Source organism: Haliotis cracherodii, unplaced genomic scaffold (assembly GCF_022045235.1).
Source record: "Haliotis cracherodii isolate W230 unplaced genomic scaffold, xgHalCrac1.p SCAF_2, whole genome shotgun sequence".
In the NCBI taxonomy this organism is placed as follows: Eukaryota; Metazoa; Mollusca; class Gastropoda; order Lepetellida; family Haliotidae; genus Haliotis; species Haliotis cracherodii.
This window is the reverse complement of record NW_027266275.1, coordinates 35,536,979-35,564,875: the sequence shown is the minus strand read 5'-3', so window position 1 is coordinate 35,564,875 and position 27,897 is coordinate 35,536,979. Positions and strand designations below refer to the sequence as shown.

Sequence of the window (27,897 nt, the reverse complement as noted above, 5' to 3'; positions counted from 1 at the left end):
TTTAGTTGTTCCCACTGACCATCGTATGTAATCATCACGACATTACTTGTCTGATCACAGAACTTGGTAAACGTGACCTATCAAGTAATTCAACAGTGTAAACACATATTTAGGAAACTTGTCGGCCATCTTGAAATTGGTTGCCATCTTGAATTTTTGTAGATTTGTCAATAGTCGAAAACGTTCTGCAGTTGTGAATATCTTTTTAGAAACATAATACGGCTATTTCGCAATACAACACATGCTGTTTTCACCAAAACATTGAATCTCATCTGATAATTGGTGGCCATATTGGCTAATGCAAATTAGACAACTCCCAAACTGGGATTGCTTTCAGCAGGATAAAGCTTGTCCCCATACAGCACGGGTCTCTGTGGACTCTATGGAGTCTTTGTCACCGGACATGGCGCCAATTGAGCATGTCTAGGACGAGATTGGGGGATGTGTTCAGGCTTCAATGCAGCCACATACACTTCGGGAACTGGAAGCCTTTTTGGTTCGGGAATGGAACGGGATTCCTCAAGCCTTCTTCCAAAGATCTGTCGACTGAATGAGACGACAATGTGTTGCCTGTGTCGCAGCTGTCGGTGGCCACACACGCTATTGATGGACACAACTGACACGTTTAATTTTTCTGTTTTTCTGGGATTTTTCAGTAAACACGGATGGCTATCAGACAATCAACACCCATTCGTTATCAATTGTTTCGCTGTTAGCATTTGTTAATATTATCTACATATCTTTTATGGTCTTAACGTTATCCGCATTGTATGTAGAACATTCTTTTGCGGTTGAGTATATTAAACATATTGCTCCAATACATTTATGAAACACTTTAACCTCTTGATTTAGTACTCATGCACCCTATGTCACCGTGCTACGGAGGTTGTTGTCATAGATTTCAATTTTCCTGGTCACCATTAACTCAGCTTTTTTGTGTGTTTATTGTTCAACTTTATGTTAGTATTGTAACAAGTTCATTGTAAGGCCTAGAGGTATATACGTTATTTGTAAATTTAATTTGAACTTCAATTTTATATCTTATCAATATTTGACCTAATATCCAATGATATGCTCTTCATTTAAACATGTTTGGATTTTGGGGTTGTTGTGTTAGGTGGTGTTTACCTAGTGTTAACTAGGCTGTGAGAAGATAGCCCATTTCATGTGTTTAGACCCTTAACGTGTTTTGAGTGAAGTCACCAAATGTGTTTTCCGTTTAGGATTTAAACACATACCTGAACATATTTGGATCTAAACGTGTCATTTCTTCTTGTCATTATTTGCCCTGATGCGAACATCAAAATGTGCACTGTCGCACTTATGATCAAATCTGGGAAAGAAAACTTTTTTACCATGCAGATACAATATTACACAACCACGTTATGTTAAGCACCAGGACATGTTGACTGAGCCCTTAGTTTCTGAAACATCCTGTAGTCCATATGAAACATCCCGGTACATATCCATATATCTAGTACAGACCAATGACATTACATAAGGAAGTAGCATCTCTGAACACCACACCGTTACCAGGATTCAGCGACATCTATGATTCAGATGATTGTCTGTAGCCATCTGCACAGGCATTCTTGTCAGTGTCGCTGTTATTAAGCTTGTCCTTGTTAATTCACGCCGATGGTATTTGTTTATATTCCGCTTGACTCCATGCGTATTTTAAAGAGGAGATTACATCTCACACGTGTATTCAAATGTTTCCTTGTAGGGTATTATAAGCCTATTCCGCTCTGTCGCTGCTTTATGACAAATGCAAACGACACAGCCTCTCTTCATTTAAACTTGTTAAAGGGGCTCATCGAACAATGCGGAGGTGTTTTGCTAAGCTGGCTGTCACTCACATGACACGTACATCACAAGTTAAGTAAGCTTGTAATTAAAATATGTAAAACAGCATTTGAAAATGTTTTTTATCATTATTTATTTTTGTCTTCAAATAATGTCAATAATGTAAAGGGGATGCATCGGTGGGATAGAGGCGGGACTTGTACCTGGTGCAGTATGTATATAATGTTATATCCATAGTACATTCGAAATAGAGCAATAATTCCCAATGTTATAAATTATATGTAAAGAAAATAATTAAACATGCCTGAATTATCATGAGTGCTAGCATGCAAATATATGTTTATACAGAAAGCCCTTAATACCATCGGAATAGTATACACAGGTGGACAAGTCGTCTGAGGCGCCGGAATTCGGTGTGCAGAGTTGCGTTTCTTAGGCGCGCCAGGAACCTATGATTGTGGCTTCGAATCCCCGATTATGTTTCTTGGTTTGTCAGCACCATGCCTGTGCTCGTAGGTTTCACCAAAGCGGTAAACGTCTGAGACCAGCTGCATCAAATCTGGCTTTCCTGCCACGTTCAGTTGTCACGCCGTTATGTAACTGGAGTACTGCTCAAAGCGGCGTTAAACCCAACTGACTCACTCGGAAATGTATGGAATTATTCGTTGTTCGAGACAAACGGAATCTTTGATTAAAGAAGTTCGAGATAACGGGATGTTTCTGGCATCGTATAAGCAATATACATTTCTCCTACTGACGCTTTCCTTTCTTGCTTGATACTCATATTCATAAACAAAATTCAGTAATTTAAATTATATGATTAGATTTGTATCAAAGTTCTTTGTTCGTGCGTCCAATGTGCATTTCAGATTAGAATAGCCCCTTAGCAACATGTTTGTTGCAAGAGTCGGCGATTTGGTTGATTGAATTTCATCGAATCCCGATCGTTGCTCACACTATCAATCATTGGTTTCTCAGGTCCAGACTTCATTATTTACAGATTGTCGTCGTTGTTGCTGAGTGCGGCGTTAAACAACAAAAGAACACAGTATCTTGCAATCGTGATATAATAACTACTTTTTTATTCAGTTCAGTGTGCACTATCTGTTAAATATTACGTTGAGCTGCTTCGTGTCATGAATAAAGATTGGTAGATCAACTAAGGTTCTTGGAGTGACATGTTGCTGGGTCCACCGAATTAATGTCTCAAAGATTAACCATAATGTTTTTTAATCTCAGAAAATAGCTCATTATGTCAAAATAATTGATTTTTCTGTTTGTACACCACAACCTCACTCGACAACTTTTTAAAAACTTTTTTTATTCAATTCTGTAGATGTTGTTACATATTACATAACATGTTATCTTATATTTATAGGTGTATGTTACATACCTATACAACAGATAGCACATTATAGTTGGCAGTAAGGTGTACATATCAATATCACATCATCATAAGGCGACACCATCAGGCTACAGTTGCCATCGCGTTAACTAAATGCGAAAATATATCTACACAGTAGTGGGAACTGTTCTTGCTTAAAAAATATCAACCAGTCAGTTCATTTGCAAGTTTTACATGTAAATATATGTTTGCATGCCAATATTATGTGATTTGATAGAATGTGAAGTACCACTCGACAAACTTGGTGACCATAGATATAATTACATCTCTGTCGTAAAAGGTTGTCAAATATGGAAGCATATGTCATCCGAAGCTTACTGAGGAAACAATACGTGAAATGGTGGACTTTCTCAAAGCTAACATCTGCGAAGAAGCTGGAGACAGGATATCTAGGCAAGAAGTCGGCATACCCACCTTGCTGATCCGTGTCATTATACACATGAATCGGGATTTCTGCGCGGATTGGCAAAATCTAAACAAGGGAATTTGTCCCAAACGTTGACCTTAAGCTTCAGTTATATCGATGACCTGAAAACCTTCATTAACCATCAAATAGCCAATTCCCTTCCACTTATTTACCCACCTGAGCTAGAAACATAAGAGACCAGGAAACCGCCTCATCTTTTTCATATTTAGATCATGGCATAAAGATTCAGTATAATATCCATAAGACAGCATGACAGGTGACAATTACTATTGCACACATTCTTACCTAATAACGGAATAAGCCGTCTCACAACTGAGGGGTGACCGACAAGAAGGATGACTTCAACTTTCCAATATTCAACCTTCCCTTTACAGCATCAGAATTTGATGTCCAGATTTCACAACGTTTGGGCATGCTCTTTCAACAAAGACTTCAAAAGGCACCATCATTGTTACAACATTCAGGGTCTTTAGGAAAGCTTTTAAAACGTTTTGTGGTAGTCAAGTGGAGGACAGTTCAAAATTTGACGCAACAGTGACAAAACGTATGTCCGATTCAATTTCCTATTTTATCTCGTACCATATGTTTCCGTGTTTTAGCCGGTAAACAATTGATTTGCCTTTGCATGTGCTTGTGACGTTTGCTACCGATGGGACAGTATACGCTTACATATTCGCGAAAACCTGGTGTGATCACTATTTGATAGTGATTCATAAACACATGCTCATGATATGGTCGGTATTGTATAACGGATTTCTTATGATTATGACTGGGGTTTTGTCATTACTTACGCCACACAATCACTAGGCACAGGGCCACGTGAGGAAACACTCGATGACCTACGTTATCTGGGGTTGTTTAGTTTTTATCTGGAGTCCGGTATATAGTCCACGCCACTTCATCATTCCATATTTTCATCTTCATTTCTCTTCCAGATGATCCCCCGGGTATCCCTGTTGCTGCTCCCCGTGGCGGGAGGCATCTTCCTGGCACTGCACGCTGTCCAAGGTAAGATAACCGTGTCTTGACAAACACTCCTGTGTATCCGTTTGATTATACCATCTTTTCATAATGTCCACATTTTTTTATGTTTTATCACAGCAAGCTAATTAGAAAACATCATTTTGCCCAATTTTTATCATTGATAAAAGAAACAATTGTATCATTTTCGATCGTTATTAAGATTGCACAAATGACTCGGTAATTAATTTCGAACTCGGATAGATATATATGAATATAGGGACTGCAGAGGCCACAACACATGAGTATATAATATAAACACGACACCAGAGAGAACTTTGGCAGTGTACATATAGGATGGGGTGTGATGGCGACCATTTTGGGCCAACTCGAAACGACACATCTTTATTTATCGAGAACTTAATAATGTTGTTATTAACCTATCATACATGTTGACACTATGTTGACACAATATATCACTTGCAGGTTTGAGACAAATGGCGTCATCATTACAGACGTTTGGCTTAAATGAGTCAAAAATGAACAGAACAGTGTTTTTGAATAATTTGTTCAAGACAAATGGTCGGTCGCTAAAGCCTCAGTCACCCAGACAATGCGACCTCGATGCAGCCTCCTGGCGACCAAAATATTTGACAATTGCAATGAGGTTTCAGGGGTCTCTGAAAGGTTTCACTGAGGTCGCTACAAGGTTTCAGAGCGGTTGCAAAACCCATTCGGTCGCAACCAGTCTTTTGAACATGCACAAAAGACTGGCTGCGACCGATTTGGTCGCACGGGGGTTTCATTGGTCTCCTAAAGGTCTCCTAGAGGTCCCCAAGTGGTGTTATTTTAATCGCAGATTGGTTTCCACTGTGCGGCGATCGGTTTCGTCTACACAAAGGTGTTGACACTTTGCAACCTGGTGACGACCTATCGGTGATTGATCAGTGATGAGGCAGTGATCGACCTGCGCTTCATCGGTGACTGGTTGTCGATCGGTGGCAAAGTGGTTTCCAAGCGTGCGTCGATCATTCGCCGTTGGGTTTGCAACATGTCACAATCTATAAAAAGACCTGTCTATGCCTTACAGCATCGTTTTGTCATAAGTACTAAGACAGTTCACATCAATTATTTCCATTCTTCACTATGGTCCGTAAAGGGAGGAAACTTAAAGAACCAGAAATTGTAGACGATACAATAGAGACAACTGCTGTGGTGCACAGGTCTGCTACAATGGAGCCACAGCCAACAACATCTCAACAAGAGAAGAGGCCGATACCTGATGAGGAGTAAGAGCTAGAGATGTCCGATGTTGACAAGCTCCATTCTGAGGAAACCCTCGAAAACACCACGACTGTCTCTCTCCAACTCTGCCATCAGATTCCCATAGTCTCCTAGCTGTGGCCTTCTTGCGATCCAAGGTCTCAGCCAATACTGCCTTCGCCTTGTCAGTCTCATTCTTCTGTACATCATCATGGCAGCAACTGCAGCATTTTGATTTATTCTTTACAGGCGGGGCAACTACAACTGTTCTGTTGTTAACATCTTGACAACTTGCAAAGAAGTTGTTTCATTCAGAAAAGATCCCTTTTTATATGCATTATGTTTTGATCGGTGATCGATCGACAACTAGTCACCGACCAGTCCCCGTTCAGTTACAACAAGTCACCGAACATTCGCTGACTAGTCACCGATCGTTCTCAACCAGTTACAAACATTTCGCCGTATCTGCGGTAAACAGTTGCCGATCGATCACTGACAAGTTGCAAAGCAAAGGAATCAGTCGCCAAGAGGTTGCATCGCGGTCGCATCGTCTGTGTGACTGTAGCTTCACACACCCATAATCAGCCTCGCAGAAAACAATGTTCTGACAAGACAACATATATCCAGTGCAATGCATGGAATCAAGGGTCAGGGCACAGGAAGTGTGTTACTACACCAACTGCCATACATGTCATCCACCATGGTACACGTTTAGGGCACAGGAGAGTGTGTCACTATATAAACTGTTACATATGTCATCCATCATGTTACAGGTTCAGGTCACGGGGGAGTGTGTTACTACACCAACTGTCATACATGTCATCCATCACGTTACAGGTTCAGGGCACAGGGGAGTGTGTTACTACACCAATTGCCATACATGTCATCCATCACGTTACAGGTTCAGGGCACAGGGGAGTGTGTTACTACACCAACTGTCATACATGTCATCCATCACGTTACAGGTTCAGGGCACAGGGGAGTGTGTTACTACACCAACTGTCATACATGTCATCCATCATGTTACAGGTTCAGGTCACAGGAGAGTGTGTTACTACACCAATTGCCATACATGTCATCCATCACGTTACAGGTTCAGGGCACAGGGGAGTGTGTTACTACACCAACTGTCATACATGTCATCCATCACGTTACAGGTTCAGGTCACAGGAAAATGTGTTACTACATCAACTGTCATACATGTCATCCTTCATGTTACAGGTTCAGGTCACGGGGGAGTGTGTTACTACACCAACTGTCATACATGTCATCCATCACGTTACAGGTTCAGGTCACAGGAGAGTGTGTTACTACATCAACTGCCATACATGTCATCCATCACGTTACAGGCTCAGGGCACAGGGGAGTGTATTACTACACCAACTGTCATACTTGTCATCAATCATGTTACAGGTTCAGGGCACAGGAGAGTGTGTTACTACACCAACTGTCATACATGTCACCCATCACGTTACAGGATCAGGGCACAGGAGAGTGTGTTACTACACCAACTGTCATACATGTCACCCATCATGTTACAGGTTCAGGTCACAGGAGAGTGTGCTACTACACCAACTGTCATACATGTCATCCATCACGTTACAGGTTCAGGGCACAGGAGAGTGTGTTACTACACCAACTGTCATACGTATCATCCATCATGTTACAGGTTCAGGGCACCGGAGAGTGTGTTACTACACCAACTGTCATACATGTCATCCATCATGTTACAGGTTCAGGTCACGGGGGAGTGTATTACTACACCAACTGTCATACATGTCATCCATCACGTTACAGGTTCAGGTCACAGGAAAATGTGTTACTACATCAACTGTCATACATGTCATCCTTCATGTTACAGGTTCAGGTCACGGGGGAGTGTGTTACTACACCAACTGTCATACATGTCATCCATCACGTTACAGGTTCAGGTCACAGGAGAGTGTGTTACTACATCAACTGCCATACATGTCATCCATCACGTTACAGGCTCAGGGCACAGGGGAGTGTATTACTACACCAACTGTCATACTTGTCATCAATCATGTTACAGGTTCAGGGCACAGGAGAGTGTGTTACTACACCAACTGTCATACATGTCACCCATCACGTTACAGGATCAGGGCACAGGAGAGTGTGTTACTACACCAACTGTCATACATGTCACCCATCATGTTACAGGTTCAGGTCACAGGAGAGTGTGCTACTACACCAACTGTCATACATGTCATCCATCACGTTACAGGTTCAGGGCACAGGAGAGTGTGTTACTACACCAACTGTCATACGTATCATCCATCATGTTACAGGTTCAGGGCACCGGAGAGTGTGTTACTACACCAACTGTCATACATGTCATCCATCATGTTACAGGTTCAGGTCACGGGGGAGTGTATTACTACACCAACTGTCATACATGTCATCCATCATGTTACAGGTTCAGGGCACAGGGGAGTGTGTTACTACATCAACTGTCATACATGTCATCCTTCATGTTACAGGTTCAGGTCATAGGAGAGTGTGTTACTACACCAACTGTCATACGTGTCATCTATCATGTTACAGGTTCAGACCTCAGAAGAGTTTGTTACTACACCAACTGGTCTCAGTATCGTCCCGATAAAGGGAAATACACGCCGGAGAATGTTAACCCTAACCTCTGCACGCACTACGTGTACGCCTTCGCCACGTTGCTAGGCAACAGGATAAAAGCTTTTGAATGGAATGACCTGTCCACAGCCTGGAAAAGAGGAATGTGAGTGTAACTGAGTCTCAAAAAATGACTGACATCGACCACCATCTCGAACATTCAGCAGTAAACGATTAATGACAGAATGATAAATTTATTTTGCTCAAAGCAGGATATTCGTTCCACCAACTTTCATCGTGGGTTTGAATCCCAGATTCACCCCGATTATGAAGCTGAGTTTCTCATACCCGTGCTCGTTAGGTGGTTAGCTCCAATGTACTTCCACAGTAAGTTATGTAAGTGATGTAAACTTTTAAAAAATCAGGTGAACATATTATTGTTCAGGGTTCTATATTTCCTATAATGCCCGTCAGCGATTGTGTTTCTACGTGTTTCGGCACCATATCCGTGCTAGTGGGTGTTACCTGCATCATTTCGGGCTTTCCTCCAACATTATGATGACACGCCGTGATATAACTAGAATACGGTTAAAAGTGGTGTTAAACCCAACTCACTCACTCACTCACTCACTCACTCACTCACTCACATTAATGCAGTAATTACCTGTTCGATTAACATTTTCGATGCAGGTTCGAGCGTTTTATGGCGTTGAAGAATATCAATCCTAGCATGAAGACCCTGCTTGCTGTTGGGGGCTGGAATCTTAGGTCGATGCCGTTCCATGAGATGTCCCACACTCCCTCGGGGAGGAAGGAGTTCGCGGACTCCGTTGTCAAATTCGTCCGAGACAACAACTTCGATGGCGTGGATGTTGACTGGGAGTATCCTGCAAACAGAGGCGGTCCACCAGAGGACAAACATCACTATACCGAATTGCTTCAGGTACCACTTGAGCCGGGTTAGAAGAGATCCCACGCGTGACTACTTGTGCTATTCCGGGACAAGCCGAATAACGACTCGTGCCCCTCGCGTGACCATTTTATCAACTTGGTTCCGTCTTCGCGCAAACGGTCATGCAAATAGCCCGCTTGTTGTACCACATTCACCTTGGTTTTGTAAGTTTACAAGGATATTTTCGAAATATATCACGGTTGACATTTACAACCAATTGTTATTTGATATGGTAAAACAATTGTGAATGTCACTTTGGTATATTGTTTGACACAAACTTTGCATATCAACAAAGAATATTAAGGAGGATTCTTTGACCAAATTACTTACAGTTATATGCGCATCCTGGTTGGTTTGCGGTGTCTTCGCGCCTAACATTGATCGACAGGGGGACGAGTCTTCGTGTAGGTGACTTTATCAATTTCAATAGATATGTCCCGAACTCTCTATTGCTAAATGGATCGGACTCGGATATTTGGTTGATTGTTTGTCACCAAAACCATACGTTGTGGTGCTTACAATATCAACCACTGGTTTGTCAGACTTGATTATTTACGGGGGGCACGGGTGGGGGGGGGGGGGGGGGGGGTAGTTGTCTAGGGCGATTCGCTGTGCAGAGTTGCACCCCTTGTGCTTATTTTATTTTACAAACGTTAAGACAATCTACATTGGACTGGAATAGCCGAATAGAGAATTGTTTTCAGGCACTGTACGATGCCTTTGTAGTGGAAGCGCAGCAATCTGGTAGACCCCGACTGATGTTGACGGCGGCTGTGGCGGCGGGAAAACCCAACATTGACACTGCATACGAAATCCCGGAAATTTCACGGTAAGGAATGTAAGTCACATGGTCAGGAAGACGTTATAAGTGAGTGAGTGACCATCATATCAGGTGAAAGGATTAATTTTCAGGTAAATTTGTCTTCGAAAATATACTGAAAAAATGGCATTGCCCGTGTAATATTCAGTTTCTAACCAAACAAACAACCCTACAGACTTGTCACTAACACAATATTAAGTAGACATGGCAAGTATTTATAAGTAGATGTAATTGCGAATGTGCTTGTCTTAAGAGACGACTAACGGGATTGGGTTGTAAGGCTCGCTGACTTGGTTGATGTATGTCATCGTATCCCAATTGCGTACGTCGATATATGCTCATGATATCAGTCACTGGATTCTCTGGTCCCAACTCGATTATTTACAGACTGCCGTCATATAGCTGGAATATTGCTGAGTGCGGATATGATCAACAAACAAACTTTATTCTGGTCCGGCATCATGTTGTGTTTTGATGCTGCCTAGGATCTTGGACTTCATCAGTGTGATGACCTATGACCTGCACGGCAGTTGGGAGAATCACACCGGTATTCACAGCCCTCTGTATCCACGCATTGACGAGACCAACGATGACAAGTACCTCAATCTGGTAAACCGGGGCACTGTAACTCAGTAGTTGTACACCTGGTAGATGTGCGCACTGTAACCCTGAACTGCATCACAGTTATACACCTGGTAGATGGGCGCACTGTAACCCTGTACTGTATCATAGTTGTACACCTGGTAGATGGGTACACTGTAACCCTGTACTGTATCCCGGTTATACACCTGGTAGATGGGTACGCTGTAACCCAGTACTGCATCACAGTTATACACCTGGTAGACGGGTACACTGAACCCCAGTAATGTATCGCCGATATACACCTTGTAGATGGGTATACAGTAACCCATTACTGTATCACAGTTATAAACCTGGTAGATGGGTACACTGTAACCCTGTACTGTATCATAGTTATACACCTGGTAGATGGGTACACTGTAACCCAGTACAGTATCCCAGTTATAAACCTGGTAGATGGGTACACTGAAACCCAGTAATGTATCGCCGATATACACCTGGTACATGTAGATGGGTACCCTGTAACCCAGTACTGTATCACAGTTATACATCTGGTAGATGGGTACACTGTAACCCTGTACTGCATCATAGTTGTACACCTGGTAGATGGGTACACAGAAACCCAGTACTGTATCACAGTTATAAACCCAGTAGATGGGTAGACTGTAACCCTGTACTGTATCATAGTTATACACCTGGTAGATTGGTGCACTGTAACCCAGTACAGTATCCCAGTTATAAACCTGGTAGATGGGTACACTGCAACCCTGTACTGTATCACAGTGATAAACCTCGAAGATGGATGCACTGTACCCCAGTACTGCATCCCAGTTATAAACCTGGTAGATGGGTACACTGTAACCCAGTACTGTATCACAGTTATAAACCTCGAAGATGGATGCACTGTACCCCAGTACTGCATCACAGTTATACACCTGGTAGATGGGTACACTGTAACCAGGTACTGTATCACAGTTATACACCTGGTAGATGGTTACACTGTACCCCAGTAGTGTATCACAGTTATAAACCTGTGAGATGGGTACACTGTAACCCAGTACTGTATCACAGTTAAACACCTGGTAGATGGTTACACTGTACCCCAGTAGTGTATCACAGTTATAAACCTGTGAGATGGGTACATTGTAACCCTGTACTGTATCACAGTTATAAACCTGTGAGATGGGTACAATGTAACCATGTACTGCATCACAGTTATACACCTTGTAGACGGGTACACTGAACCCCAGTAATGTATCGCCGATATACACCTTGTAGATTGGTACACAGTAACCCAGTACTGTATCACAGTTATAAACACGGTAGATGGGTACACTGTAACCCTGTACTGTATCATAGTTATACACCTGGTAGATTGGTACACTGTTACCCAGTACAGTATCCCAGTTATACACCTGGTAGATGGGTACACTGAACCCCAGTAATGTATCGCCGATATACACCTTTTAGATGGGTACACAGTAACCCAGTACTGTATCATAGATATACACCTGGTAGATTGGTACACTGTAACCCAGTACAGTATCCCAGTTATAAACCTGGTAGATGGGTACACTGTACCCCAGTACTTTATCACAGTTATAAACCTGGTAGATGGGTACACTGAACCCCAGTACTGTATCACAGTTATACACCTGGTAGTTGGGTACACTGTACCCCAGTACTGTATCACAGTTATACACCTGGTAGATGGGTACACTGTTACCCTGTACAGTATCACAGTTATAAACCTGGTAGATGGGTACACTGTAACTCAGTACTGCATCACAGTTATACACCTGGTAGATGGGTGCACTGTAACCCTGTACTGCATCACAGCTATACATCTGGTAGATGGGTACACTGCAACCCTGTACTGTATCCCGGTTATACACCTGGTAGATGGGTACACTGTACCCCAGTACTGTATCACAGTTAAACACCTGGTAGATGGGCGCACTGTAACCCTGAACTGTTTCACAGTTAAACACCTGGTAGATGGGCGCACTGTAACCCTGTACTGCATCACAGTTATACACCTGGTAGATGGTCACACTGTAACCCTGTACTGCATCACAGTTATACACCTGGTAGATGGGTGCACTGTTACCCTGAACTGTATCACAGTTATAAACCTGGTAGATGGGTACACTGTAACCCAGTAATGTATCGCCAATTTACACCTTGTAGATGGGTACACTCTTACCCTGTTCTGTATAACAGTTATACATATGGAGGTGACTGCATTATATACTGAAGTGCAGCACAGTTATATAGCTTGTAGATGGGCGCACTCCAACCCTGTCATAGTTATACATTTCTCTGTTTACTGAATGGCATTGACACAGTAGTAAAAACATTCTTTTCCTCGTCTCCGTTACTTGGTGAACCAGCTATCTGTCTATGTCTGTCGCAAATATTGTACGAGAACCTTTTTTAAAAAACAACAACATCTTTGTCAGTTTAGTGTTCTGTGTTCAAATGGATGAAGACTTCGTGCAGTATGATTTATTATATTGTCACAATGTTATCCATTGAAAATATATCTGCTTGGCTCGAGATTTGTGAGAGTATTTCCACGAGAGATGTGAGGCTATGAAATCATGGTCCCAGTGGAGAAAACATCACACAGAACATGTGCATGTATTTAAACATGTGTGACACATGCCTTGGTCATGTTTGCATGCAAGAGGCCTTTGCAATCGAGGTCAACTCGCGAGATGTTTATGCAATCTCTCAGATTGTGTGAAGATTTGAAGAGAAATACCGTATTTTCTCCAATAGAGGTTAACAAACACCAGAAATCAAGTATCAATCCTGTGGGATTACTATGTCCGATAAAATACACGACAGGGCGTCTGTTAGAGGAATTACGGTCTGTGGATAAGTACATTGTGCTTTAAAGCTCATCTGGATCTCGCTCAATTCTGAGAAAGGAAGAAACATACAGTCGGTTAGCCAATTAATTACCAGGAAAGCATGCTGTTACAGTTGAAACATATTAAATCCTGTCCAGATGCCAAGGGAGATCAAATTATCTGACTAAATGAATGGACAAAGGTCTAAATTACTTTTTTAATAAGGTTGAAATGGAAATTAGCCTGAGGACAAACTTATCGGGGTTCATCAAAATCATATGTGCCAACGAGACAACATTGTATTGTTTCCGTCATCCGGACGGCATTGTTGACGTCATGCGAAACTTATTGTGACATGTGGTCGGAGTGACGTCACACGTGAAACGACGTCACAGCTGAAGATAGTTGACGTCATTCGACGTTCCGCTTATTTTTCAACTTGCTATCCTTATAGGTAAATACTAAAAGTTGTCTCTGTATGTAGACATCTTCTTGGATTATAAAAAAAAACATCACATGAGTGATACTATGTTTACGACACTCGTGCTAAATTCCGGTATATCCCTCGCTCCGACTCGGAATTGTACCGAAATTTAGACACTCGTGTCGTAAACATAGATCAGATCAGACCTACATGGGGTGGGCGGAGTTTCCAGGTCAGACAGCTGTGTATGTCTCAAATGAACAGATATTATACACTAATTGTCACCAATGTAGAACTAGTGGCACCGGCCAATGAAGGCCCATACCAAATGACCAATGAACGACCAAACCCACTGATCACTGACGGTCCAGTCGCATCTACCACTGACCCATAAAGGATCAGAACCAATGTCCAATGAACGACCAGTCCCACTGACCAATGAACGGCCATCCCAACTGACCAATAAGGGACAACCCCAACCAACCAATGTAGGATCAGTCTCACTAAACAATGAAGGATCATACCCGCTGAACACTGAAGGATTAACCCCACTGAACAATTAAGGATCATACCCACTGACCAATGAAGGATCATACCCCCTGAACAATGAAGGGTCAACCCCACTGAACAATCAAGGATCATACCCCCTAAACAATGAAGGGTCAACCCCACTGAACAATCAAGGATCATACCCACTGACCAATGAAGGATCATACCCCCTGAACAATCAAGGATCATACCCCCTGAACAATCAAGGGTCAACCCCACTGAACAAAGAAGGATCATACCCCCTGAACAATCAAGGATCATACCCCCTGAACAAAGAAGGATCAATCCCACTGAACAATGAAGGATCATACCCCCTGAACAATCAAGGATCATACCCCCTGAACAATCAAGGATCATACCCCCTGAACAATCAAGGATCATACCCCCTGAACAATCAAGGATCATACCCCTGAACAATCAAGGAACATACCCCGTGAAAATGAAGGATCATACCCCCTGAACAATCAAGGATCATACCCCCTGAACAATCAAGGATCATACCCTCTGAACAATGAAGGGTCATACCCCCTGAACAATCAAGGATCATACCCCCTGAACAATCAAGGGTCAACCCCACTGAACAATCAAGGATCATATCCCCTGAACAATCAAGGATCATATCCCCTGAACAATGAAGGATCATACCCCCTGAACAATCAAGGATCATATCCCCTGAACAATCAAGGATCATACCCCCTGAACAAAGAAGGATCAATCCCACTGAACAATGAAGGATCATACCCCCTGAACAATCAAGGATCATACCCCCTGAACAATCAAGGATCATACCCCCTGAACAATCAAGGATCATACCCCTGAACAATCAAGGAACATACCCCGTGAAAATGAAGGATCATACCCCCTGAACAATCAAGGATCATACCCCCTGAACAATCAAGGATCATACCCCCTGAACAATCAAGGATCATACCCTCTGAACAATGAAGGGTCATACCCCCTGAACAATCAAGGATCATACCCCCTGAACAATGAAGGGTCAACCCCACTGAACAATCAAGGATCATATCCCCTGAACAATCAAGGATCATACCCCCTGAACAATGAAGGATCATACCCCCTGAACAATCAAGGATCATACCCCCTGAACAAAGAAGGATCAACCCCACTGACCAATCAAGGATCATACCCCCTGAACAATCAAGGGTCAACCCCACTGAACAAAGAAGGATCAACCCCACTGACCAATCAAGGATCATACCCCCTGAACAATAAAGGATCATACCCACTGACCAATGAAGGATCATACCCCCTGAACAAAGAAGGATCAATCCCACTGACCAATCAAGGATCATACCCACTGAACAATCAAGGATCATACCCCCTGAACAATCAAGGATCATACCCCCTGAACAATCAAGGATCATACCCCCTGAACAATCAAGGGTCAACCCCACTGAACAAAGAAGGATCATACCCCCTGAACAATCAAGGATCATACCCCCTGAACAATCAAGGATCATACCCCCTGAACAATCAAGGATCATAAACCCCGAAACAATCAAGGATCATACCCACTGAACAATCAAGGATCATACCCCCTGAACAATCAAGGATCATACCCCCTGAACAATGAAGGATCATACCCACTGACCAATCAAGGATCATACCCACTGACCAATGAAGGATCATACCCACTGACCAATGAAGGATCAACCCACTGACCAATAAAGGATCATACCCACTGATCAATGAAGGATCATACTCACTGATCAATAAAGGATCATACCTACTGATCAATGAAGGATCATACTCACTGATCAATAAAGGATCATACCTACTGATCAATGAAGGATCATACCCACTGACCAATGAAGGATCGTGCCCACTGACCAATAAAGGATCATGCCCACTGACCAATGAAGGATCATGTCCACTGAACAATGAAGGATCATACCCACTGAACAATGAAGGATCATACCCACTGACCAATGAAGGATCATACCCACTGACCAATGAAAGATCATACCCACTGAACAATGAAGGATCATGCCCACTGACCAATGAAGGATCAACCCAAGTGATCAATGAAGGATCATGCCCACTGACCAATGAAGGGTCAACACCCACTGAACAATGAAGGATCATACCCACTGACCAATGAAGGGTCAACACCCACTGAACAATGAAGGATCATATCCACTGAACAATGAAGGATCATTGACTTTGAAAACTCTTTAAGCATTGGTATGTTTACATTCATGAAAACTCACTCAATTTTCAATTCTTTAAAATAAACATTAACGCATCATGGCCAGTAATACCTACAATTTAAACTCAGCTGATTACGTTGAATGGTTCCGGAAAGTCGAAAGTTCCTCTTTATAACGGTCGGAAAATGAATCGAAATGTCTTTTTCAAAATTCTGAACCGACTTAAGGAACCATTGATCAACTTTCTGAGCCGTTGGAGTTCTAAAATTTAATTATGCAGTTAGTTGTTGTTTTCATGTGAAAATGAATTCCAGTTTACTACTTAGAATGTTCAATTTACAAGCAAATTAGAGACGAAATGTTGAAAATACATATCATGTTAGGGAAGAAAAGCTCTCAAATTTCAGTCTGTTCATGTTATTCAAAACCGTCTTCTATCTGGCTTAGTCTAAATCTGTGACATGTGAGCTACACAGTATACTGACCCCGAGCCGACCAGTCCTTGTTGTATCTCCTATAATGTCGAGTGCCATGCAAATTAACAACAAGTACCATCGTTTTAGGTATGACGCAAACGGTGATCGATCCACCGACTTGACGCTCTCCTGGCAGACGCTCTGTCCACTTGACTATAGGTGGTTATCGACATATGTTAATAAGGCAATGGGCAATTTAATCTTGTTCCCTCACCATATCCTTTTTTGTAAAATATATTTCTAACAGGAAAATATTTAAGCTTGTACCCACGTTAAATAAGGCACAGTAAATTATTCACTTTTGACGTTGCGAATAGAATATATCAAATTTATTTTGTTTTAGCATTGGGCAGCTGAATACTGGGTGAAGATGGGCGCTCCTAGAGAGAAACTAAACATAGGCGTGGCTCTATATGGTCGCACGTTCACCCTGTCAACTGCTGACAACACCCTAGGTGCACCTGCCAGTGGCCCCGGCGCAAACGGAACGTACACACGTGAGGCGGGCTTTCTGTCTTACCAGGAGGTGAGTGAAGCGTACATAATAGGGGTAGCGACTGCCCTTCAAAACTCTTGGATAATTGTTATGTTTTAGAAAGTGCTTTTATTTGATAATATTTAAGAAATAAAGAAATGCCTTTTGATGCCATGGCGATTGTGTAATGAAATATGATGATGGTCCCATAACCACTTTGGATATAAATTATTATACAATACAATTTTACACAAAAATAATTAATTTCTTAATTCCATTGAAGATTATAGGGACGTTTTTGTGCCGTGGAAAGTCGTGATGGCACTGATGTTGTTTTGTTTGCTTATCCCATTCAATCTTTTTTCACATAAGACTCGAGCCCTGACTGACATGAATATGAATTTTTCTGGTTTCAGATTTGTGAAATGGAGCACAATGGTGGCAAAATTGTAGATATTCCCGAACAGCGCGTCCGCTATATGACTCTAGGCAACCAGTGGGTGGGCTACGACAACAAGCTGAGTCTACGGCAGAAGGTACGCTGATGTAGTAAGTGGATGGGCTACGACGACAAACTGAGTCTCCTTGTGAAGGGAAGCGCATGTTGAATCAGGGGAGGTGAGGTGGTGGGTTACGATGACAATCAGGGTCTCCGTCAGAAGGTAAGCGCATTTTTAATAAGGGGAGGTGAGGGTGGGTTACGACGACAATCAAGGTCTCCTGGAGAAGGCAAGCGCATGTTGAATCAGGAGAGGTGAGGTGGTGGGTTACGACGACAATCAGGATAAGCACAATCAGGGTCTCCGGGACAAGGTAAGCGCATGTTGAATCAGGGGAGGTGAAGGTGGGGTTACGACGACAATCAGGGTCTCCGGGAGAAGGTAAGCGCATGTTGAATCAGGAAAGGGGAGGTGGTTGGGTTACGATGACAATCAGGGTCTCCGGGAGAAGGTAAGGGCATGTTGAATAAGGGAAGGGGAGGGTGGGTTACGATGACAATCAGGGTCTCCGTCAGAAGGTAAGCGCATGTTGAATCAGGAGAGGTGAGGGTTAGTTACGATGACAATCAGGGTCTCCGTCAGAAGGTAAGGGCATGTTGAATCAGGAGAGGTGAGGGTGGGTTACGATGACAATCAGGGTCTCCGTCAGAAGGTAAGGGCATGTTGAATCAGGAGAGGTGAGGGTGGGTTACGATGATAATCAGGGTCTCCGTAAGAAGGTAAGGGCATGTTGAATCAGGAGAGGTGAGGGTGGGTTACGATGACAATCAGGGTCTCCGTCAGAAGGCAAGGGCATGTTGAATCAGGAGAGGTGAGGGTGGGTTACGATGATAATCAGGGTCACCGTAAGAAGGTAAGGGCATGTTGAATCAGGAGAGGTGAGGGTTAGTTACGATGACAATCAGGGTCTCCGGGAGAAGGTAAGGGCATGTTGAATCAGGAGAGGTGAGGGTGGGTTACGATGATAATCAGGGTCACCGTCAGAAGGTAAGGGCATGTTGAATCAGGAGAGGTGAGGGTGGGTTACGATGATAATCAGGGTCTCCGTAAGAAGGTAAGGGCATGTTGAATCAGGAGAGGTGAGGGTGGGTTACGATGACAATCAGGGTCCCCGTCAGAAGGCAAGGGCATGTTGAATCAGGAGAGGTGAGGGTGGGTTACGATGACAATCAGGGTCTCCGTCAGAAGGTAAGGGCATGTTGAATCAGGAGAGGTGAGGGTGGGTTACGATGATAATCAGGGTCACCGTCAGAAGGTAAGGGCATGTTGAATCAGGAGAGGTGAGGGTTAGTTACGATGACAATCAGGGTCTCCGGGAGAAGGTAAGCGCATGCTGGATCAGGGGTGGTGAGGGTGGGTTACGACGACAATCGGGGTCTCCGGGAGAAGGTAAGCGCTGTTGGATGCAGGGAAGATTGGGTGGCCGACGTCACTTGGGACGTTTCGTTCCTGAATGACAAACAACGTTACAACTGTCATCCTTACAGCTGGTAATGGCACGGGCCTAGCCGTTTGAAGCACCGTTATTAGCAGTGCAGAGTTGCGCCTATTTAGTAGTGGGTTCGAATCCCATATTGGCCTTGATTATGTTTTCAGGTTTGTCAGCACCATACTGTGCTCGTGGGTTTTACCAACATGGCAAACGCGTAAGACGTGCATTAGTTCAGGATTCCTCCCACATCAAGCTGACACACTGTGATATAACTGGAATACTTTTATACAGTTCAAAGAAACCTTAAACTAAAATCACGTAGTCACAAAATATGCAACACTTGTACTCAAAAGACTAACATTTACCAAGCATGTTCGAAACTGGAATGATATAACTGAAAACACTGTTCAAAGTGGCGCTAAACAAAAGCAAGAATCATATAGTCCATTAAGATTCCGAATGTGTTCATGAATTACTATCAAACAGTGATGATAGCAGGTGTTCGCGAAATAGTAAGTGGATCCTGCCCCAGTGGTGGCACCCGTCACAAACACATGCAAAGGCAAGTCTATTGTTCACCTGACAAAACATGGTACAAGACTTAATAGGGAATTGTATAGGACATCCCTTTTGTCACTGAACCAATCTCCCTGTTCTCCTCTTGCTGCAGGTGTGCTACATCAAGTCGTCCGGCTTTGGAGGCGTCATGGTGTGGGCCGTGGACTTGGATGACTTCTCAGGGGCCGACTGTGGCCAAGGCCCCTATCCCCTACTCCACGCCATCGTGGACGAACTCGCCACCCCAGACAGAACTAACTGTGTAGGACCAGGACCGTAAGATTTTAGATTTGTTTTGAAGAACAATACAAGTAGTATATATCCAATACAGGCCTACAATAACAATATAAAGGTTTTTAGACTAAAGCAATGCGGTGACTTTTCTCTTTCACAATGATGCTATTGTTGTCATTGTAAGGGTGCTGGGGACACGGATTGCCACGTGCAACCTGTGCAGGGTTGCGTCCCGTAGTCGTGCCAGGATACGATAATCTTGGGTTCCAAATCCATTCGCCCTGATTATGGTCATTGATCTGTGATCGGGGATTTGTTAGGATGTGTTTAAAGGAGTTAAAGTCTAATTGTGTCAAAAGCGGTGTGAAGCGATAGCGAGCACCAAGATCTGATTTTAATGAGATATGATATTCAAATGCAAACTCTCTTAGAGCATTTCTTGAAACTTGAAACAAGACAGAAATTTAAAACTCAAGTTATCCGGTATCCGGAACGAACCAGTGAGGTCAGATTATTTTCATCTCAATTTATCGTCCCAATTAAACTATAAAACCCTTCTAAATTCCTGTCTAAAGCATTACAGACCATTTTGCCAGTACTAAAATCAGTAAAACGAAAACGCCTGCCCTTATCTCCGTTAGCTATGTTTAATGCCGTTACACTTCCTCACCCCTAGGCACATAGATTTCCACCATGGTCCCGCCACCACTCAGCGTCCAGCAATCACCACTCGGAAACCCAACACTCCCCCGCAGGTCGTCGTGACGAACCAACCACCCATCACCAACGGCCCTATTTACAGTAAGTAGCAATTGCATCAGAGGTGTGTGCTTCGCTGAATAAGGTCAACACGGCAACGGGTGTGAATTCTGTTTATTCATGAAACCCAGAAACATATAATAACAACCAATGAGAACATCATTCCTCACAGTATAAAATATATAACAAATACGAACAGAGCATGATAATTCATCTGACATGCAAATCCGATTATGCATTCCACATACATCATACACTTACTTGGCCCGTGAAGATCCGGGGTAGAATAGGTCTTCAGCAATGCATGCTTGTCGTAAGAGGCGGGTGGTCAGGCTCGCTGACTTGGTTGATGCATGTCATCGATTACAATTGCGTGGATCGGTGCTCATGTTATCAATCACTTGATTGTCTGGTCCAGATTCGATTACTTACAGACCGCCGTCATATTGCTGTAATATTGCTGAGTGCGGCGTTAAACAACAAACAAACATACACTAACTTAGAGCTGTATATATGAACAGTTCTAACCATCATAAGGATATAGGTAAATTGTTTGATAAGCATTACTTTGATACCAACACCATACAAATATGCATCAGTAATTAATTCATTGTTGCATGTAAATAAAAGACGGGCATTACTTTACATTAGATGTAAATGATGGCAATCAAGAGAGACAAACTACAGATACATAGGATATACATATAAATGCTAAATTTACACTTCTTACTGCGTGTAACAAATGTTATATTTGGGATAACACTTTCTTAGTAAAGTACAGATTCTTGTAATTTTTGGGGTTGAGTCCCGTCCGGGATTCGAACCCACACCTACCAGCGTGAGGCACCTAATCGCCAGCAGACAAAGTCAGCGATCTAACCCACTCAGCCACCGAGGCTTCCACAAAAAGAAATTCCGACAACTGGTAGTCCAGATCACTTACTTTGAGTACCCCCCTGACAAGTGTCAAAATGTAGTCAACAGATAAACCAGAGGCCATAAATCTACTATATGGTCTCTGGATAAACCTAATTTTATATCTTTACATATGATGATAAACAAAACATTCCTCTCAGCGTATGAGGGCGGTCGGGTAGCCTAGTGGTTAAAGCGTTCGCTCGTCACGCCGAAGACCCGGGTTCGATTCCCGAAATGGGTGCAATGTGTGAAGCCCATTTCTGGTGTCCCCCGCCGTAATATTCCTGGAATATTGCTAAAAACGGCGTAAAATCATAAATTCACAAACTCACTCACTCACACTTAGCGTATGTTACATTTGAACTTCAGCAGCTATATGACAGGAGTTATCCAGTGACATCAAATTACCTACAAATATGGAAATATGCCAATGTTACTAAATGTACATTCTACCATGAATTTGGAAAACACTCGTTTTTCATTAGTCAATCAGAGATGATCAATTATAGGAGAAACCTACAGTGCGTTCAATGCAGAGCTAGGTTCCGATAGATTTAACCTTGATACATTGAGTTTGAAACCGAACGCGCAGGGTACCATGGGGGTTAAAGAGCACGCAAAGATAAACCTAAGCAGAAAAATAGGGTCAGCCACTCAACCGGAACACAAACAATGGGACTGGTAGTGTAGTGAATGACCCAAACATAAACAACTCAAAATCTTAAAGGTGTATCACCTCTTCGTTACAATCCTTAAAATACATGCTGCAAACTAATACTAATAATTAAATACCAAATACCTGTATCAGGCTCACTGATTTCGATAATCCCCATCAGCATGTTTTTAAATATATTGAATCTCTGAAAGCATATTTGTTTATGACCCCATGACATTGTAATAGAGACGTGTATATACAGACCAGCTAGCATATTACGATCATTAATTGATCAAGCAGAAGAAAATAATCAAATAACACCCCACCCCACCCCCAACCATGCTCTAAAGTCCGAGATTAGCAATAGTGGCATCAGTGTGAAAACGTTTACACTTGTCAGAGGGGTACACAAAATACATGATCTACACTACCAATAGTCGGATTTACCTTTTTGTGGAAGCCTCGGTGGCTGAGTGGGTTAGATCGCTGACTTTGTGTGCTGGCGATTAGGTGCCTCACTCTGACAGTGTGGGTTCGAATCCCGGAAGATCATTCTTCTCCATATCCTAATACTTACATACTGATGTAAATCACTACTATTCAAACCAACAGAGAGGGGAGAATGAATAGCGCGCCTTGCTTTTATACAGCTCTCTTCAATATATATTCTAAAAGAAAGATTATTTTCTAAAACAACACCTGCACATCTTACATTATAAAACAAAGGTATGTCATAATCTCAAAAGTGATAAGCATGCGCACACATTAATTGCTTCTTTTTATTGAACACAACAATTTTACTTTTCTATGCATTATGATATGCCATTTGGATGCGTAAGTAACAACTGTATCAAAAGTTGTTTGTAGACCTTTAGGGCTGTAACTGATAAGTGTAGTCTCCTCAGCAAGTAACACTCATGCTAAACTAACATTATATATACATATTCCTGTATCTAACTGCCGAAGCTCAGTTATGAGGTCATTTATGTACACAAGAAAAAGCCAAGATGAGATAACTCTACCCTGACCTATACCTTGTCTAACAGCAAATACATCAGATTGTTCGCCCTTATACTAAACACACGCATACATTGAAGTATAACAGTGGTGTAACAGAGACCACATTTTACCGTTAATACAAAGATGATATAGTTGGTGAAGGGGCCAAAATGCCATATTCGATCAAAATCTTTCGCGTTATCTAGAAATGATGTGAAAACATGATCCCTTGTTAACATAACTTTGTAGCCATCCACTGAGGGTAAATAGCGACATAACAGCACTGTGCTCATTCCTAAAGCAAAACTGCAACATATCGGGAAAATTACAGGCATTTCGGGATGTCCACGTTTCTAATCTTAAGCGGAATTTTCTCAAAAAGCTTTCTAAGGCAGGGTTTGATTTTCTTTTTCCCTGATAAATAGATATAATTACCCCGCGTCTATAGGTGTGTACTGAAGTCTAAGAATAGCATAAAATACTAGTGCTAACTTTCTTACAAGAAGCTCACCCACGAAAATCACATGTTGATTATCAGTATTGCCAGGGCCTGGTGATAAGCTCGCCCTCAGTGTCTGTACATCTACATATCTAGTGACTTCGTGAACGGATATTTTAGCACACAGTACATTATCAACACATGATTTAGTTTTATTACCAGATGCTAATTTCCCCGTTCATAGTCAATACAATGTTTAAAGTCTTGCTGTGTAAGAACTGAAATTAGCTTTCCCCCCCCCCCCCTTTGCAGACCATCGTGACGTCATAATATAATGACATCATTAATTTCTTCTCTGGCAGTGAAGCTGGTATACACTTAAGACCCCGGAAGATCCGGGTTAGAATAGGTTTTCAGCAACCCATGCTTGCAGTGAAAGGCGACTATGCTTGTCGTAAGAGGCGACGAACGGGATCGGCGAGTGCGGCGTTAAACAACAAACATACAAAACTTGAAAAAGTTTGAAAAATGAATTATGCAGGATGATAAATAGAATTTCTCCTATTTTTTCTGTTTTTCTATGTCAAATTCATCAACATTTGGCAATGAAAGTTTAAAACGCCGAGGTCGAATGTTAATAATTGATATCAAAAGACACTCGGGAGACATCCTCTATTCCCATTCCATCCCATCCCTCATCTTTAGATATTCTCAGCTTGTGATGCTGATACGGAGGTGTAGAAGCCTCATCCACTCACTCCATCATAAGGGACACACCATTTAACCTTCTGGAGGTTGACCCCGAGACATTTTGGATATTTTGGATATTTTGTCGTTCACTGCTTCAAAATATGCAATTCTATTCTGTGAAAAATAAGCCGAGTTCTTTTTATTCAGAACACATTTTGTTTTTATCCATCGGACATGTCCAGCGAACAACTGATATTTGTAAAAGTTGAGAATCGTCTTTAGGTCTATTTTGGGATCGATCTTTTGAGTGAGTGAGTGAGTTGGGTTTAACGCCGCTTTTAACAGTATTCCAGTTATATCACGGCGTGTCAGCTTAATGTGGGAGGAAAGCCCGAAGTGATGCAGGTCTCAGACGTTTACCACTTCGGTGAAACCCACGGGTAAGGGTATGGTGCTGACAAACCTAGAAACATAATTGGGGCGAACCGGGATTCGAACCCACAATCATAGGTTTCTGGCGTGTCCAAGGGACGCAACTCTGCACAGCGAATCGCCTTAGACGACTGGGCCACCCGTGCCCCCCGATCTTTTGATATTCAAGGTGAAGGTAAAATTTTTATAAGCAAATATTTTTTCAAACAGTCGATCCCAAACTTGTCTCAAAGACAGTCCTCTTTATGACCTTTAGATAGTACACACTATCATTTTTGTTTCAGCTACGTCCGTCACAGACTTCTGCTATGGTCTAATCAGCGACTTCTACCCAAGTCCCCACAGCTGTTCGGCGTACTTCATCTGTGTCAATGGAATTGCCCACCCGTTCACCTGTCTTGCGGGGTTACGCTTCAACCCTAAGGGCAAATATTGCGACCGTGCGGCCAACGTCCCGTGCAACATTGCCCCCAACACAGCCTTCACCAGCAAGAGTCCAACTATAAGTACAACTACCACAACGACTACCAGCACTTCCAGGTCAACTGTTCATCCGATAACGCCGAAGCCATACACACCAATCCGTACCACACAGAGGCCCTACACACAGAGGCCTTCTACACAGATGCCTTACACACAGATGCCTTCAACACAGAGGCCTTACACACAGATGCCTTCAACACAGAGGCCTTACACACAGAGGCCTTACACACCCAGACAAACCACGAGAAACCGTGAGTTCCACTTCCTTCCAATTTAATCGACTATATTTGATTTTTCATAAATTCATAAATTCGTAAACTTTAAACCCAAGCTAAAGTATCTGTAGTGCAGCATGTGTACATCTCTACAGGAAACCCAAATTGGGCACGCCAGAAACCTATGATTGTGGGTTCGAATCCCGGTTCACCCCGATTATGTTTCTAGGTTTGTCAGAACCATACCCGTGCTCGTGGGTTTCACTGAAGTGGTAAACGTCTGACACCTGCATCCGTTCGGGCCTTTTCTCCCACATTAAGCTGACACGCCGCGATATGAATATAATACTGTTAAAAGCGGCGTTAAACCCAACTCACTCACTCACTCTAGCAACTGCGTACCTTCTTGCGACTATCTAGTCACAACGTTCTTTCTACACAATGTGTATTATCTAACCGCAGTGTTCTATCTAGCCACTGAGTGTTTGTTCGTTGTTTAACTCCGCACTCAGCAATATTCCGGCTAGTGTAAATGATCGAGTCTGGACCAGACAATCCAGTGATTGACATCATGAGCATCGATCTACGCAATTGGGATACGATTATATGCATCAACCAAGTCAGCGAGCCACGTTGTACTTTAAAGCTAGTGTTTATCTAGCCTTTCTGCATGATTTAACCACAGGGTGAACTTTTTAGCCACGATTTTATGCTTTCGCGACATACTTTCAAGTAAAAGAAGGTTAAAACAAGGATGCAACATTTCATATTTAACATTTCGTTGGTGTCCATGTATTAATATACTAACTACATGTCGTCATCTGTATGGAACTATATTTCTGTCCTTGGGTGAGATGGTCTGCCATTCGCAAGTCATTTTTTTTGTTTCCTTCATCAGCCACTAAATTTATTTTGTTCAGTTGTATCTGGCAATTATGGTCGAGAAATTCTAAAAACAAGAATTAAAATTGGGCCTACATTACAACAGGCAAGGTTTAATCACCTTGCTCAAGCCTAATAACGAAACCACCTCAGTGGTCTCGTGGTCTAGTGGTAGAGCGCCCACCCGGAGAAGCGAAGGGTTCGATCCCCGGCCGCGTCATACAAAAAGACTTTACAAGATGGTACTTGTTGTTACCCTGTCTAGCGTTCGGCATTAAGGGGCTAGAGCAAGGACTGTGTCTGAGTGAGGTACTCAAATTAAACTGCGGCATGGTATCTCAGTGAGCTAGCACTATGAATCGGCATCAGTCCGGACTAGTACAAGCAGACACGCACACATGCATGCACGTCGCTATATAAGTGCAATAATCTTGGACGCGACGTTAAACCTCATTGCACCACCAAATAATGAAACCGGCTCCGTTGACAGAGCGTCTGCCCAAAGAGCGGAAGGTCGAAATCTCGATGCCCTGATCGCCTCTGTGGTGCAGTGGACAGAGCGTCTGCCCGGAGAATGGAAGGTCGATGGGTCGATGCCCTGATCGCCTCCGTGGTACAGTGGACAGATCTAGAGCGTCTGCCCGGAGAATGGAAGGTCGACGTGTCGATGCCCTGATCGCCTCCGTGGTGCAGTGGACAGAGCGTCTACCCGGAGAATGGAAGGTCGATGGGTCGATACCCTGATCGCCTCCGTGGTACAGTGGACAGAGCGTCTGCCCGGAGAATGGAAGGTCGATGTGTCGATACCCTGATCGCCTCCGTGGTGCAGTGGACAGAGCGTCTGCCCGGAGAATGGAAGGTCGATGGGTCGATGCCCTGATCGCCTCCGTGGTGCAGTGGACATAGCGTCTGCCCGGAGAATGGAAGGTCGATGGGTCGATACCCTG

The 27,897-nt window shown here is 42.9% G+C and overlaps 1 protein-coding gene across 1 annotated transcript in view; it reads left to right on the top strand.

Annotated features, from left to right (window-relative positions):
• Positions 1-27,897, top strand: part of LOC139468034 (chitinase-3-like protein 1) — a 31,248-nt gene that overhangs the window by 2,041 nt on the left and 1,310 nt on the right. The window contains exons 2-11 of the mRNA XM_071249720.1: positions 4,574-4,646; positions 8,427-8,616; positions 9,141-9,393; positions 10,107-10,231; positions 10,708-10,831; positions 17,623-17,805; positions 18,171-18,290; positions 20,357-20,520; positions 21,155-21,279; positions 25,655-26,104. Coding sequence (XP_071105821.1) covers positions 4,574-4,646; positions 8,427-8,616; positions 9,141-9,393; positions 10,107-10,231; positions 10,708-10,831; positions 17,623-17,805; positions 18,171-18,290; positions 20,357-20,520; positions 21,155-21,279; positions 25,655-26,104 — 1,807 coding nt within the window. The remainder of the gene's footprint in view (positions 1-4,573; positions 4,647-8,426; positions 8,617-9,140; positions 9,394-10,106; positions 10,232-10,707; positions 10,832-17,622; positions 17,806-18,170; positions 18,291-20,356; positions 20,521-21,154; positions 21,280-25,654; positions 26,105-27,897) is intronic.